Raw genomic sequence first — 14,815 nt, 5'->3', positions numbered from 1 at the left:
GGAAATAAAACTGAGGTTTGAATAAAAGAAATCGCTCAGGTGCGTCACCGGCTACCGCCAAGCTTCAACAGGCAGTCACAGGAAAACAAAAGAGTAAATCTGGTGATAGCAAACGGTCAGTGCACAGTTCATCACTCACTGTCAAAAATCGCCTTTACTTACCTCACTAATACTCAAGGGGAGTTTGAGACTTCGTGAGTCGCAGGGAGAGGTTACGTCATTCACCTGCAGTTTGCCGTCTGAGGCAGCAGTCTGTAAGGGGGCGCAGTTGGAGGTTAGATAGACTGTTGGTGCAGGCAGGCAGATATACTATGGTGCCTGATGTGTGAAGTGCCATTGATGCTAGAGTCACGAGGTTGCTGGGTCAGCGTAAGGTAAAGTCAGATGGTGCTAGGAATAAACAGGCAAGATGTCAACTTACCTTTACTTGCACGAAGGGGGTCTCTAACTAGGAATCACTTGGAACGAAATGTGCATTACTGCGCTGTCGGGAAGAAAAGAGGAGCTGCAGCAAGGGGCTACAAAATTGAAAGTCGTTTGGCTTTTTGACCGTGACTTGATATATGAGACAAAGGAAATAGCCTGACGCCACACGCGGATGGGGAATAAGACAAATGGATGTGATTTGGCGCTACGCGTGCCACAAACCACCATGGTTCAGGAAGGTACCCCCTTGCATAAGAGACATCTGTAGCGAGACTACAGGGCATTTCGCCACCCTATTTGTCAAACGCACATGGGCTCCGAGGAAATATGGTATTGGTTGTGAAAGTTCGATCTGTCTGATTTCGCGAGTGTAGGAAGAATCGGACTCTGCCGATCTACTGTACTTTTGGATGTGTAAGGTAAAGGAACTACGTTTTCCAGGGACTTTGCATATGCATATCCCACAAGGGTATCCAGTGCGAGTGTCCAGCTTCTTTCATGCAAACGATAACATAGCTTTTGAATACATAACATATAAATCCGCTCACCTAGTATGAAATAAGGGACTCAATCTGCCGTTCCATTGGGTAGAGCACCTTGGGTGCCTTCTGACAATCTCCAATCTCGCACTTGGCCTTTCCAGTCTGCAATTCTTCCGTCACGGATCTTTACAATGACAACCCTGACTTCTTCTCCGTCCAGATAGCATTGTGCCCCTGCATTACCCTCTCTTGGCGCGTCTCCACTTGCAGCTCCATTGCCTAGCCCGCCACTACCCCACAAGCCCTCTCCGCCTGGCGAAGTCGAATAGATGTCCTCTGTACCATCGCTAAAGGTATTGTTTGCAACGTGTTGAGCCTTGTACCATGTCTCTTGCTCCGACCCAGAGGGAACCATCTCAGCAACGCCATTGATAGTAGTGCTGATTCGACTCAATGAGGCTGTGTTCATGCCGAGAAGAAGCTCGGCCAGTGATCCAGACCGGGGTGCTGGGCGGGTTGGTGAAGGGGAGCGGCCTGGCTGACTTAGAGTGGGTGGCCGATGAGATATCCAGTCGTGCACCAATAGAGACACAAGCGAGTTCGATTCCAGATTCTGAGTCTTGCGGGATGATGCCGGTGTTGTCATGATAATGATTGGACTTGAAGAGTAAGGCGTGTTAGGTAGATATGTGTAGTTCATGAGGGAAACATGAGGAATGTTATCCGAGCATGTTGCAAGATGAAGCTGTAGCATCTGTCAGGATCTTGCACAAGACCGAAGAGCAGCAATATCCATTTGGACACGTGATATGGAAATGGCGATAAACAGAGACAGGACAGTAATGACAAGAGATTGCCGAGGAGGAGCCATAAGGAAAATGAAGACAAGACTGTTGGCAGGGGGGATAACTCACAAAGCGGGCATTCTGGAGGCATGTTACAACCTCTTCGGGTAAGCTGTTGGACATGCTGGACATTAATACGAGGTGCAATATTGCCCAAGACGAGAGAGAAAAGAGCACGGTCCCGCAAGATAATCAGTGAATGGCGGCGCGACGCGGGTGATGCTTGGGTCACGGGCTGTGTTTGGTGGGTGGGATGCAACAGGAACCGGCGGAAACGATGACGTTGGAACAGTCCGTGCCATGTCTCCGCCTGATAGGTTGCGCGTCCCCCAAGATGACCGCTGGCATATATGTAACCACCATGGTATCTGAGCCCGCAATGAACGCCCCACCTACAATCGCGCCCGTGGACATGACGGAACCCTTCGATCCGGACTTCAACAGCGCATCCGACCCAGCAAAGGACGGTGCCCTCGCATCTCCAACCCACGAGGCCGCTCCCACAACGTCGGAACAGCGGAGTACTCCCCAGGATGCGCATAACCAACAGCGGGTCAATGAGATCCTACACTCAGACGTGGGCATCGCGACCCTGCTGAATCGCCTCAAAGCCAGCATTTCAAGTGCTAGGGTCAGTGGGCGCCAACTTTGACTATGCAGCCCAACCCGCTCACATACGTGGTAGGACTTTGCGAGCTTTCTGAAGCGCCGGGGCGCCCTTGAGGAGGAACATGCGGGCAGCTTGAAGAAACTCAGCCGGGGGACACTCGACGGCGTGCGCAAGCCCGATTCACGACATGAGAGCTATCAGACTCAATTCGAGCAAGTCCTCCACGCCAACGAGCGCATCGCCGACAATGGCACCCAATTTGGGCTCGCCCTGCACGCCATGCACGAGAACCTCCTGCAGCTAGCCAACAAGATGGACGGAAACCGCAAGACATGGAAGCAACAGGGACTGTCTGCTGAGAACAAGGTGCAGGAGGCCGAACGGCTGGCTGAGAAGGCCAAGGCCAAATACGACCAGCTGGCCGAAGATCTCGACCGTGTCAAGACGGGCGACACAGGGGCGGGCAGGAAGTTTGGTCTGAAGGGACCTAAGTCAGCAGCCCAGCATGAAGAGGATCTTCAGCGTAAGACCCAGGCGGCGGACCAGGACTACGCCAGCAAGGTGCAGGCGGCCCAGGCCTTACGCAAGGAGCTCATTGCCACTACGCGACCTCAAGCCGTCTCTGCACTACTGGACCTGATCAAGGAAACAGATGCTGCCCTTACCATGGAAATGCAGAAGTTTGGTAAGAATCTTGTCTCTGAAATTGAAACCCAACTGACACAGCGCCAGCCTCATTCAACGAGAAACTCGTGGTCAACAACGGCCAAGTCGTCACACCCCAACCGCTCAAGGGCAGCACTGCTCACCCCCCGCCCAGCATCAACCAGCTCATTTACCAGATCAACAATGAGCGAGACTTTGAGGAATTCGTCTTGAGCCAGGGATCCAAAGGGCCTCTTTCCAGAACGGAGCTTCAATACGTCAAGCATCCGACCCAAAACCAGGGACGATCTCATCCAACCCCGCCAGCTGGAAATAGTCGTCCTTCAATGCAGCTACAGAGTCAACCCCCGCCGACCTTCTCGACACCGCAGCCAGACCTCCACTCTACTTCTCCCTTGCAGCAGAGCTCTTCGCATGCTGAGCCCTCGCAACAGCCTTCATTCGGGACGCACTCGCAGCAGCCACCTCCTTCGTTGCAGCTGCAGCACCACCAACCACAACCGCCTCAGCCAGCACCATACCCAACAAACGCTCCTTACTCGCCTACTTCCCAGGCCCCTTACCCACAGGCGGACTATCCGCGTGGCCCGGCCGGTCAAGCCACGGCACAGCAGACTAGTGGCGTGCTATATCACTCTGGTCAACCTCCCATCAACCCCATCTTTGGTGTCACTCTAGAAGAACTGTTCCGTCGAGATGGTTCTCCCGTACCGATAATAGTCTACCAATGCATTCAGGCTGTCGATCTCTATGGCTTGGAGGTCGAAGGTATTTATCGAATTCCAGGAACCTCTTCACATATCCAGCAGATGAAGGCTTTGTTCGACAGTGGTATGTTGTATGAATGATACACATTGGCGGTCCAATTAACGCAGGGCAGATGCTTCCCAGGTCGATTTCCGCAACCCAGAATCCTTTCAGCACGACGTCAACAGTGTCGCAGGGCTGTTGAAACAGTTCTTCCGCGAGCTGCCTGATCCGCTCCTCACGCGCGAATTCTATGGCAAGTATATTGAGGCTGCACGGATTGACGATGATACAATGCGTCGGGATTCGATGCATGCTCTGATCAACGCCCTGCCTGATCCGAACTACGCAACGCTGCGTGCTCTTGCTCTGCATCTGCACCGGGTCCAGCAATCTTCAGAGATCAACCGCATGAGCACTGCCAACTTGGCCATTTGTTGGGCGTAAGTGAATACATACTAGGTAGTTGCCGCGCCAGCTAACCCTGTACAGACCCTCAATCATGGGCCCCCATAAAGGCAACAACATGGCCGATGCTGGACTGCAGGCTCGCGTGATCATTACCATCTTAGACAATGTGCTTCAGATATTCGACGAGGACTAGAGGAGCTGGAAGCCTTGAATGCGTTACAGGTCTCTTCGAAGAGAAAGTGTTAATTTGTGCAGGTAACACTGCTAGTGCAGAGTGGTACTCGGCAGCGATCTGCCATCTTTTGCCCTGCAGACGGCTTTATTCCATAAGCATGAGGCAGTATGACTGTGCTATAACAGGGACACATGACGCGTCGTGTCGAGTTGTATTTGGGCGATAAGGAACATGGGGTATTGGTGGGCGCTGGTAGATATCCATAGTGTGACAAGAGAAGCCAGCACTGGGCTGGACGAAGGCTCGTGCTTGGAGATGGACTTGACATGGCTTGAATACAAATCGCCATAATTGCCAATGTCAATATATGCGTGTCAATTGACCAAGAGATGAAAAGTGCGCTGCTGCCAAAGCAGGATTACGTGGATGGCTGAAAGGACCAAGTGGAGACGTGTGTCGTCGATACATACGTAGTGGGGCAGACTTACCCCAGTGCCCCGGGCACGCTAGCTGGGTTGACGGGGGGGAGCTGGGGGGGTAACATGTAGGTGAGGGGAAGCTCTAAGTCGCCCGGGGTCCCAAGTACGCCCACGCTGCTTCACCCACCCGCACACTTGCTGACATCAACGATTTCTTCGGTGGTTCCCCTCTTGTCCTCCTTCTCTACCTTCAACACCATGCTCTCACGTCGTGCTTGTGCCAGCGTGCGCGGCAGGCTGATCCCACAACCAATTGTCACTGTCCGCACGCGAGCTTTTGGTGCTACAACTGCGGCGCAGAGTCCTGCGCGAGCTCCCGCACTTGCCGACATCACGCCAGATAATGCGGCCAGTTTCAACGAGAAGCAAAAGAAGTTCCGCGATGGCCTAGTAGCAGCCCAGAAGCGAAAGGAGCAGGAGGAGAGTACGTCATAGTCCCCCCAGCAGCAAACCGATCTTCAACAACGCTGACGTGAGCCATTGCAGAAGAAGCTCGCGCCCGTGAGCATGAGAATGCCAAAAAGAAGGGTGGTGCATTATCGTCCCTCATCTACGGCACACCCGAAGGTCGCGAGCTTGACAAGGATATCGAGCGCAGCTTCTCGCAGGTCTTAGCCCGCGGCAAGTACGTTCACTCAATCGTCTTCCACGAGGTCAAGCAGGAAAACGTTGAAGAGTACACTGAGTTGGTTGGCGGCTGGTATACCAAGATGGCCTCGATTCCCGAGAACAAGGTCCATCTCGTAGGTAGCTGGAGGACCGAAGTTGGCGACTGCAACACCTTTGGTAAGCTCTCCAGTCTCCGCCATAGCTTGGCTCGCTCCTCTGCTGACCACACCACACAGTGCACATCTGGGAATACCAGCGCTACGAAGGATACCACGAGTCGCTACACAACATCCAGTCGCACCCTGAATTCCCCGCCTTCGATGCCAAACTGAAGAAGTTGATCTCTGGCAAGCGCAATTCTCTTATGCAAGAGTTCTCTTTCTGGCCGACTACACCACCGCGCCAGCTTGGTGGCATCTTCGAACTACGCTCGTATACACTGCACCCAGGCAACTTGCTAGAGTGGGAGACACACTGGCGACGTGGGCTGAAGGCCCGACGAGAGGTCATGGAAGGTGTTGGTGCTTGGTTCGTCCAGATCGGCGACCTCAACACAGTGCATCATCTATGGCAGTTTGCCAACCTCGAGGAACGCAAGATTCGTCGTGAACAAAGCTGGAGCGTGGAAGGGTGGGGCGAGACGGTGCACAAGACGGTACCACTTATTCAAACCATGAAGAGCAGCATCCTCATTCCCTGCTCCTGGAGTCCTGTGGCTTGAGCTGTACCCAATGGAAGCCGAACATGACTCGAATTTAACATTTTACGGGACGAGAATGCAATAATCGCGCAGAAACCAGATCTTGCTCTCCCAGCCCGAACAATACTCATCACTGGGCCTCAGAAGGACAGAAGCCTTCTTGGTCCATGAACTGATCAAGGTATCACTCAATCGCAGGACTGAGGGGGTGCGGTAGCTCGGTCTAACTTTGCAAATATTATGGTTTGATACAATTTATTTATTGAAAACATACTTTAGTCACCATGCTGGTCGGCTTGAATTCAGAACAAGATTCGGGAGAGCAGCTTCTGCCACTGGTCCAGTCATTGCCCACGTGTTCGCGCGAGTACAAGCGTGTGCGTGACAGGGAAAACAGGCCAGAGCGGCGGGGTACGTCATACGATATGACCCCACGCTCGGGCCTCTTCTCTCACGCACACACACCGCGCAAAGTTTACTCTCCTCGCTGCGACAACACGACAACAATTGCCAATACCGTCTTGGTCCAGGAGGACTCGCTCTGCAATGGTGTACATTCGACAGGACAAGCTACCCAAGCTCAAAGAGTACAAGTACTCTGGTGTGGATCACAGTCTTCTCTCGCAATATGTGCTGAAGCCTTTCTACACCCATGTCGTCATCAAATGTTTTCCCATGTGGATGGCGTAAGTGCTGTCACATATCGACCATGTGCATTGCTAACCGTTTCCAGGCCGAATCTTGTAAGTATGATGTTTTCGGGACCCTGATCCGCTCACAAGCAGCCAGTTGAACCCCACCTTGACTGCAAATATCTGGATGAGCACTAACATGGCTATGTAGATCACGTTGACTGGATTCAGCTTCATTGTTATCAACTTTCTTACTATGCTATGGTACACACCGACGCTAGATCAAGATTGCCCACCATGGGTGTACCTCAGCTGGGCTATTGGTCTTTTCCTGTATCAGACATTTGATGCTGTCGATGGAAGCCAAGCCCGCAGAACTCGCCAAAGCGGTCCTCTTGGTGAATTGTTTGATCATGGAGTTGATGCGATAAACACTACATTGGAGGTGCTGCTGTTCTCTGCAGTCATGAATCTCGGCCAAGGATGGAAAACAGTCCTTACACTTTTTGCCTGTCAGTGACATGTGACCTGGCGGATAGAAGTTCATTTACTGACCAGCGCAGCATCATTGACATTCTATGTCCAGACTTGGGACGAGTACCACACGCATACCCTGACGCTTGGTATCATTTCAGGGCCAGTCGAAGGTATCGTCATACTGTGCATTGTGTACGCTTTGACAGCCTTTCTCGGTGGTGGTAGCTTCTGGCAACGCCCCATGCTTCCGACCTTGGGCATCAAACAATTTGAGTTTATCCCAGATGTTCTCTACAACATGGCATGGAATGAATGGTACATGGTACAAGGAGGATTTGTGCTGGTTTTCAACACTGTTCTCAGGCAAGTGTAGCTCTTCAGATGCTAAGAACTAGACTGACAGTATTAAAGTGCCTTGAACGTCATGAAAGCGCGCCGCGCCCGTGGTCAAAAGACACGCGTTGCCCTGCTTGGACTACTTACATTTGCGGGCGCCTGGGTCCTGATCCCTGCCTACTTGTATCTTCAGCCCGTCATTCTGCACCACCATCTAGTACTGTTCGTTTTCTACGCTGGCTTGATCAATGCCTACTCGGTTGGAAGAATGATCATCTCCCATCTTACAAAGTCACGTTTCCCAAGGGGCAACGTACTCATCTACCCTCTAATCTTCGGAGTCATTGACTCTCTTGGACCCTGGCTGCAAGAAAACTTTGGTGCAGGCTGGCCGAGCGCTCTGGGCAACGACGTTTATCAAGTAGCATTCGTCTTCATGTGTCTAGGACTTGCTATCGGAGTGCATGGAAGCTTCATTGTGGATGTCATCTGGACTATATGTGATTACCTCGACATCTGGTGTCTTACTATCAAGTACCCTTATCAGCCAGTGGCGGAAAATGAGGAAAGGAAGAGTCAGTGATGAAATGGCTGAGATTTGGATATATAGAGACACATAGATACAAGTAAAAATCTCTCTGTTACTATCGGACGAATAACATACTAGCTATACACCTTCCGTTGTCACCCAAGATGAAATATTAGACTAATCACCCCGAGCCAATCTCAATCAGACCTGGAACCTACGGTACCGGGGGATGGGACCAGCAGGTCTGTCTTTGCACTCTTCCTGTCTCTTCTGATTCTTCTTGTAGTACTCTTCAAGAGAAGCCGTTACCTTGTCCAGTTCGCTGTAAGGCTGCTCAAGAGCCAGTTCATTGACTCTGGCCTTGATAGATGCTTCCGAAAAGAGACCCGATCGTCCATTGAGATCAGCAACGCTGAACGGTCTAGCAGACCAACGTGCATCCTCAGGGTCATGGAAGTCAGTCGTCTCGTTGTACCCAAAGTTCTGCAGCTTGGTAACATCGAACGCCGCCATCATATCCTGGTCTTCGTGAATAAGGTTGTGGCAGTGGAACATGTAGACGCCGTCCCAAGGAGCATAATGCGCCTCCACAAGCACCGTCTCGTGACGACCAAGCCAGACAACATCCTTGAGTCCCGCCTCCTCATACGGCATGACACCACGTGTGCTCTCAGAACCGTACCGGGCAACGACCCTGAAGTCAACCAAGTGCACGTGGATCGGATGCGACCACCCACCCGACGAGTTCTCCAACTCCCAAAGCTCAACCGTGCCACGAGGAACCTTTGCCAGAATGCGATTCTGCACATCTGCAAACCCGATGCCATTGATGCGCCACTCGCTGTTGGTACGGTGGAAGCGGAAGTGGTGATCAATGCTCGTCTTGTCAGCCGGGAACTGGATCGTCGACAGCTGCGCGGGCACCATTGAGTTATCCACCACGGCAGCGCTGCTAACACGGAACCGCATCACCTTATCTGTATTTGCGTAGTCATCATCAGTACCGACGCCGTTTGCCTTTGCGAAATTCTTCAAGTCAATCGCTTGACCCGCAAAGGGCGCAAAGTCGAATACAATCTCGTAGCGCTCGGCGGCTGCAACGTACATGTCTGATGTCTGAACCGGGTGCGTAAGCAGTCCCGCGTCCGACGCGATGACCTGGAATGGGAGCCGGGTAGCAGTGGCATCAGACTTTACAAAGTAGAGGGCGAAATTCCGCGATACGGCGGCGTTGAGGAAGCGCAGACGGTACTTGCGTGGCTCGACGGATAGGAAGGGCCAGGGCTGGCCGTTGACGTGGATGATGTCGCCCCAGAGGCTATTGTCCTCGCCCAGGCTCGACTGTAGGGTGCCGTCGGCATTGTAGTATTTGGAGCTGAGGACGAGCGGGATGTCGTATTGGCCGTAGCCTGAGGGGAGGCCGAGAGCGTCTTCGGCCGGGTCCGTGATTAGGTAGGCGCCGGCTTGCCCGAAGTAAGCGTTTTCTGCCGTCTGATGGTGGGGGGAGGGGTTAGTATTTTGTTGGGGAGGGATGAAAGGGGGGGGGGTGGCGAGGGGGACTTACGAAGTGCATGGCGTGGTCATGGTACCAGAGAAATCTTGCAGCTTGGTTGTTGGGGTAGTAGTAATCTACGGTACAGTTTTTTAGTACCAGAAGAGATTGATGGGGGGATTGGAATTGCAGTGTTGTACTTACCTTTGTACTGTCCTTGCTGGATCAGATCTTCAGCCCATCCGTCAAACGGAGCACGGGAAGGCGAGCCATGAAGATGGATTGAGCTCTCGCGGTCACCTTGGTTGACAAAGCGTACCACGCTCTCTGTTCCCCTAGGCACAATGATGGTGGGACCAGGCGAGATGCCATCGTAGCCTACGAGACGAGCAGGACGCAGACTGGGGTAAACCTGCTGAGTGAACGGCTTGATGACAATCTCGTAGTACCAAATCTCCTTGCCAGTAACAGGGTTTGTGAATTTACTGTGTCCAATCAGTATTTTGCCAGAGCACTGAGGGTGTGGTGGGCGGAAAAACTTACTACTTTGGCTGCTTGGCTGGGGGGATAGGCAGTGCTTTACCGAAGATGAGAGGATACTCTGGACTTTCCCAGTCCTTTGCCATGATAGTAACTACATCGGTTGGATCATCTTCGACAATAGATGCCAGCGCGACCTTCTCTGCTTCAGGAGTGTCGTCGACATATTTGGCAGGACGCTCAGCAAGAACCTCGACCTGGCCGTATATACCTTTGACAAGCGAAGCGAGCTGAAGAGCTGAGAAGAGATACTTGGAGACCATCTTGAACAATGAAGAGGTGGAGAAGCGGATGCTCAAAGGATGAGTGGTGAGAGTGTTTCTTGTCTGGAAACCTCTGGTCTTTATACATGTCAGTGACGAGCCGTGGTGTTTTGTCTGAACGGTTTCTTCCACCCATCACAAACCTCATCCCACTTCTGCTTCCCCTGAACTTGCCTTTCCTCACATGAGGTTCGCCGTTATCTCTGGTATGAATCGTGATAAGCTCTCTACTGACTTGCTTGACTGGCGACTATTTCTTGGGGGCGCCGTTGGGGGCGTGAACTATACAGGGGATAGGAATAGTTCAGCTGCAATCCAAGACGGAAGAACATCCTTTCTTGAACTCCCAAGACGCCATGTTTCATTGAAACGTGGTGCTTTTGGCCACACGGACGAAGGCTTTGGCGCTATAGGACCCTCTCATGGTTGTTCATTGTGTCTTGGCTACTGTGCACATGGCCTCGCCAATACTTCCACGGTATGATTGCGGTATATTCTCGTCTAGGAGGGAGGGTAGACTTGTCTTGCTAAGCGTTTACAAACTAATTCTTGATCACTTAAGGTCTCCACTGCATGGTCAATTGTCGACTGAGGCCTCCACTATCTGGTCTATTGTCACCTCGATCAGCCTACCACCATCTCGATCGTTCATGGGCCACTGAAAGGAAAGGAAAGTAGTCCAAGATCGTCATGCGGTTTAGCACTGTGTGCATGTGTCTGTAAGGGGGATCTTCCACCTACTTACTTGCACATTGTGCGGAAGTGGAAATTGCTCATCCGGTGAGATATAATTGGACAAGCATGCTCCCTGTGCCTATAGGCTCCAATTATGACAGACCTAGTCAGGTTACTTGACACAAAACATGTAGACATCAGGTCATTTAGGGACTTCTGCGGGCTTGTCATAGACAAGGTTTGCACTGAATGAGTGAGCTATATCCCATCCCGGGCTCTGTGGGGACCTTCGTCTGGAGTGTGCCTACTTTTACTGTAACTAAAGCAAAAGTTAGAATGTGCTAGCAAGTACCCGATGGCCCGTGTTCCAATACTCCTGCCAAGTACGCTGTCCCACAGAACTTTACTCCAATGCCAGTGACTGTCAAGCTCAGATATCCAATCGAACGCCCATAGCCGGAGCGGGAGGCCAAAGACGGCATCGTGCCGCTCCGCCTGCTTGCCGGACTTACTTTACATGGCCTACCTTTTGTCACTAACTAAAAGCCACGCTGAAATCTAGCCCACGTGCCCGCTCTTCGTAGTCCGAAGTCTTGTTAGACCTTGAGTATGGCTTAAGCCCTCAGGATTCCTTGGCGTGCTAAAACGCGGAGAAAAACGCGGAGGCTCCGCGCATGCATGGACAATCGTGTGTGCGGACCGAGCCCGGCGGGAACTTTCTGCACTGCAAGCGATCGGGACCCCCACGCATTATTCCCCGACTCACTTGACGTATCAACTTGACTTCATTTGCTATGAAGAACCGTGCTGTCTGTGCTAAGTAGTAAATATAGCACTCTTGGAAGTTGATGCTTACGTACTAACACCAGCTTAGCAGCCGTTTTAATCGCCTACATACGTACGTTGAAACTGTTCTTCTTTGCTAAATGCATACTCGACCACCATTATTACTATATCGAGCAAGATCGGCACCACGCACATGGGCGTGGCCTGAGACTACCCTACACTAATACAGATGCAGCCTCATGCCGTCCATGTCTCGGAGTACTTTCTCATTTGTCGTCAGGGCCTTGGTATATTGACCTGCGGAAGCGCCACCGACATAAGACTTTGCATTCGAACCTCGTGGCCCGCTCGCTTGGCTCAACCTTGGCAGTACGGACCACAGACCGTCCGCTGACTACTAGACTTCCCCAAGAATAGCTATTCTAGGGGTCATTCAGCTATATGCCAGGATTCATTGCGATTAGGGGTGTCCGGTGAAGACCTGGTGGATCCATCACGTGGGTTCTCTGTAAAAGATTATACTCGCATACACGACGGCCGGGTTCCTGCAGAGACAGGCTCATACTATTGAAAAAAGGAAGAAATCTCGGTGAGTAGTAGAATCGAGTATAGCTTCTGGGCAACCACTCCACGAGGTGGTGTTGAGGCAATACTGAGCACTGCTTGGCATGTACTTGACTTCTTTCTGTGCAGGAATGTTATGTTCAAGTGTCAATCTGGGCAACTGTTGGGATGAAAGATGAAATATAAAAGGGATACAAAATGACCAGTATTGGAACCATCAGCAAAGTCAAGGCTTCAAATTTCAATACCAGACTTCGCAATGGCGCCCAACAATCTTTTCTACACGTTGTTTCTCTACATCCCTCTTCTTCTGTTCATCCGCAACGTCTTCGCACAAGACGCTCCACTGTTCGTTCAGGGAGGCTTCGAAGATGCAACTGCTACCGATGACACCTACAATTCAGGAGGAACCATCACTGTGAATGGCTTCAATATCCAAGTCCCTAAGAACCTTCAAGTCCAGTTCCCCGCCGCATGGGTCCCTTGGAAGGACTTTACAGCAGACAAGCAGTCTATGCTGGGCTATGAGATCAACGTATGCTACGCTTGAATCTGAAACTCAAATGCCTCATAGCTAATCTCGAGAACAGGTCATTGGAAACTTCATCAACGGCAAGCCAATTGCAGCTCAAGTCATTGCATACGAGTTCTTCGAGGGGCTCAGCAGTGGATTCATCGAGTCTTTGAACTTTGCTGAGGGAACCATGAAGATTGCCTCGGGACCTACTGTCCGCATCAGTGACCCCAATGCTGTCTTCTCCATTGGATACACCCAAGCGCCTTTCTTTACCGCTGACGATGAGAGCCCGAGCATTTCTTCTTTCTCCGGCTTTCCTATGTGTATCCCAAGAAGCACGTCTGACCCGCTTTGCCCATCCACCAACCGACCCTTCCAGGGCTCCGGCACATTGTAAGTCCCATGCACAGGCACATCGTGGCGCAGTGTTTGGAGGGATGCTTATCAGTGCACAGTTCTGTCCCAGACCCACTTTCCATGGCACCCTTCCTCGTCGGCGACTTTGTCACCTTCTCAGGTATCCGACGTGGCAACGAAGTCATTGCCTACAGTATTGTCGCCCAGAATGTTATGATCACCACATTGGGCGATCTCGTCTACCTACGCATGGAGCTCGGTCTCCTCGGAATCGACAACATTAGCCCCAACACTGAGCTTGCAGAGTCTCGCGTAAGTTCCGAGCCCTTCATCATTGTAGTTCCTGCGCTAACAAGTGACTGTAGTTCATCGGATTTGCATCCAACCCACGAACCACCGTAGCTCTCTACGCCATGGACACTGACCCTTGCACCGGCAAAGTCACGGACCGAATCATCGCAACCATGGGTCTCCGCGGCGGCCGCAACGAGCAAAACAAGTTCGAGTACCGATCCGATATCCTAAGCGGCTACGCACGCGAATACCGGGTTGTCGCGGAAATCAACGGCGTCCCCAAGACTCGCACGACAAAGAACGGTCTTCTGGCTGGTACATACGTTCAACCCATCAACGTCTGGGTCCACGGCGAACAAGTCATTCCGGGAACTGCCCCGCCAGCCAACGACTTTAGCCAAATGCCTTGGTTGACCAACGGCATTGGCGTTGACGAGAACGGCAATCTGTGGGGTCCTCTGGATCCTTTCCCTCAGACGGGTGTTTTCATTGATCCTCCTCAATGCGGGCCTGTCAGCCAGTTGATGTTTGAAGGTGATAACTTGAACACTACTTGGGCTCCTTCTGGTAATTCTACTCCCCCATCTCCAGTACCTTTTTTTTGTAAAACTCGTACACGACATCAATTTGCTAACGGATCTTGTGTTTTCTTTAGCTGAACTGTTGAATACAACGGCACCTGCTGATAACGTGGCTCCTCCTCCTCCTCCGAGCAACGTCACTGCCAGGGGTGTAGCGCCTAGCGAGATTATTCCTGCTCGCACAAAGCGCGGCGTCCCGAATGTTCGCTGGCTCTCGAGAGCGAGATTGGAGAGTGAGACTATTCCTCAAGGCGACACGGTGATTGCTAAGGTGGAGTGAAGAGACGAAACGGCACCTGGAGGATAGTGCGAGTTGATCAGATGAGGGTTCTAGGATTTGCTTCATAAGTGGACAGCTAGCGCTATGATAATTCCAAACCTGTTCGGTGCATTTCATGTGTAGATTCAGTGCTTTGTAGTCAATTGCACTCCTTGGCTCCCCCCCCCCCCCTCTCTATTCTGAAGCATTCGTAAATATTCCATACCGTTATTTATGTGTATGATTTTTCCTCTTTTTTGGATACACCAGTCCACAATTCGGCCTTTTGTGAATTAACCGGCTTAAATAAGAACTTAGCCCTACGTAAATCAATCTACGTAGCCCCAAAGCCCCGCTTTCAGT

The 14,815-nt window shown here is 51.7% G+C and overlaps 6 protein-coding genes across 6 annotated transcripts; 4 read left to right on the top strand and 2 right to left on the bottom strand.

Annotated features, from left to right (window-relative positions):
• Positions 1–610: 610 nt before the first annotated feature.
• PSV08DRAFT_307408 (uncharacterized protein) lies at positions 611–1,996 on the bottom strand. Its single transcript, XM_014228177.2, has 2 exons — positions 1,823–1,996; positions 611–1,653 (listed from the first exon to the last, which is right to left on the bottom strand). The coding sequence occupies exons 1-2, from the start codon at positions 1,883–1,885 to the stop codon at positions 994–996; spliced, it is 723 nt and encodes a 240-aa protein (XP_014083652.2). The 5' UTR covers positions 1,886–1,996; the 3' UTR covers positions 611–993.
• A 110-nt stretch (positions 1,997–2,106) lies between these two features.
• PSV08DRAFT_46976 (uncharacterized protein) lies at positions 2,107–4,738 on the top strand. The gene is made up of 5 exons (XM_014228176.2): positions 2,107–2,384; positions 2,439–3,048; positions 3,096–3,860; positions 3,910–4,219; positions 4,269–4,738. The coding sequence occupies exons 1-5, from the start codon at positions 2,115–2,117 to the stop codon at positions 4,378–4,380; spliced, it is 2,067 nt and encodes a 688-aa protein (XP_014083651.2). The 5' UTR covers positions 2,107–2,114; the 3' UTR covers positions 4,381–4,738.
• A 224-nt stretch (positions 4,739–4,962) lies between these two features.
• PSV08DRAFT_204527 (uncharacterized protein) lies at positions 4,963–6,456 on the top strand. The gene is made up of 3 exons (XM_014228175.1): positions 4,963–5,265; positions 5,328–5,627; positions 5,687–6,456. The coding sequence occupies exons 1-3, from the start codon at positions 5,040–5,042 to the stop codon at positions 6,169–6,171; spliced, it is 1,011 nt and encodes a 336-aa protein (XP_014083650.1). The 5' UTR covers positions 4,963–5,039; the 3' UTR covers positions 6,172–6,456.
• A 178-nt stretch (positions 6,457–6,634) lies between these two features.
• On the top strand, positions 6,635–8,257 carry PSV08DRAFT_307359 (CDP-alcohol phosphatidyltransferase-domain-containing protein). The gene is made up of 5 exons (XM_014228174.2): positions 6,635–6,836; positions 6,884–6,893; positions 6,994–7,294; positions 7,346–7,622; positions 7,671–8,257. The coding sequence occupies exons 1-5, from the start codon at positions 6,697–6,699 to the stop codon at positions 8,176–8,178; spliced, it is 1,236 nt and encodes a 411-aa protein (XP_014083649.1). The 5' UTR covers positions 6,635–6,696; the 3' UTR covers positions 8,179–8,257.
• A 68-nt stretch (positions 8,258–8,325) lies between these two features.
• PSV08DRAFT_183145 (Cupredoxin) lies at positions 8,326–10,419 on the bottom strand (the record flags this gene model as incomplete). The annotated part of the gene is made up of 4 exons (XM_066091895.1): positions 8,326–9,615; positions 9,689–9,753; positions 9,821–10,101; positions 10,160–10,419. The coding sequence occupies 4 exons, from the start codon at positions 10,417–10,419 to the stop codon at positions 8,326–8,328; spliced, it is 1,896 nt and encodes a 631-aa protein (XP_065948885.1).
• Positions 10,420–12,703: 2,284 nt separating this feature from the next.
• Positions 12,704–14,525, top strand: PSV08DRAFT_392179 (uncharacterized protein; the record flags this gene model as incomplete). The annotated part of the gene is made up of 5 exons (XM_066093530.1): positions 12,704–12,979; positions 13,035–13,354; positions 13,417–13,630; positions 13,684–14,179; positions 14,268–14,525. 5 exons carry the CDS (start codon positions 12,704–12,706, stop codon positions 14,471–14,473), a joined length of 1,512 nt encoding a protein of 503 aa, XP_065948884.1. The 3' UTR covers positions 14,474–14,525.
• Positions 14,526–14,815: the final 290 nt, after the last annotated feature.

The sequence above is a fragment of the Bipolaris maydis genome, assembly GCF_028858645.1.
Source record: "Bipolaris maydis strain C4 unplaced genomic scaffold PSV08scaffold_9, whole genome shotgun sequence".
Taxonomy (NCBI): domain Eukaryota; kingdom Fungi; phylum Ascomycota; class Dothideomycetes; order Pleosporales; family Pleosporaceae; genus Bipolaris; species Bipolaris maydis.
The sequence above is the reverse complement of the archived record's forward strand: the minus strand, read 5'-3'. Positions and strand labels throughout refer to the sequence as shown.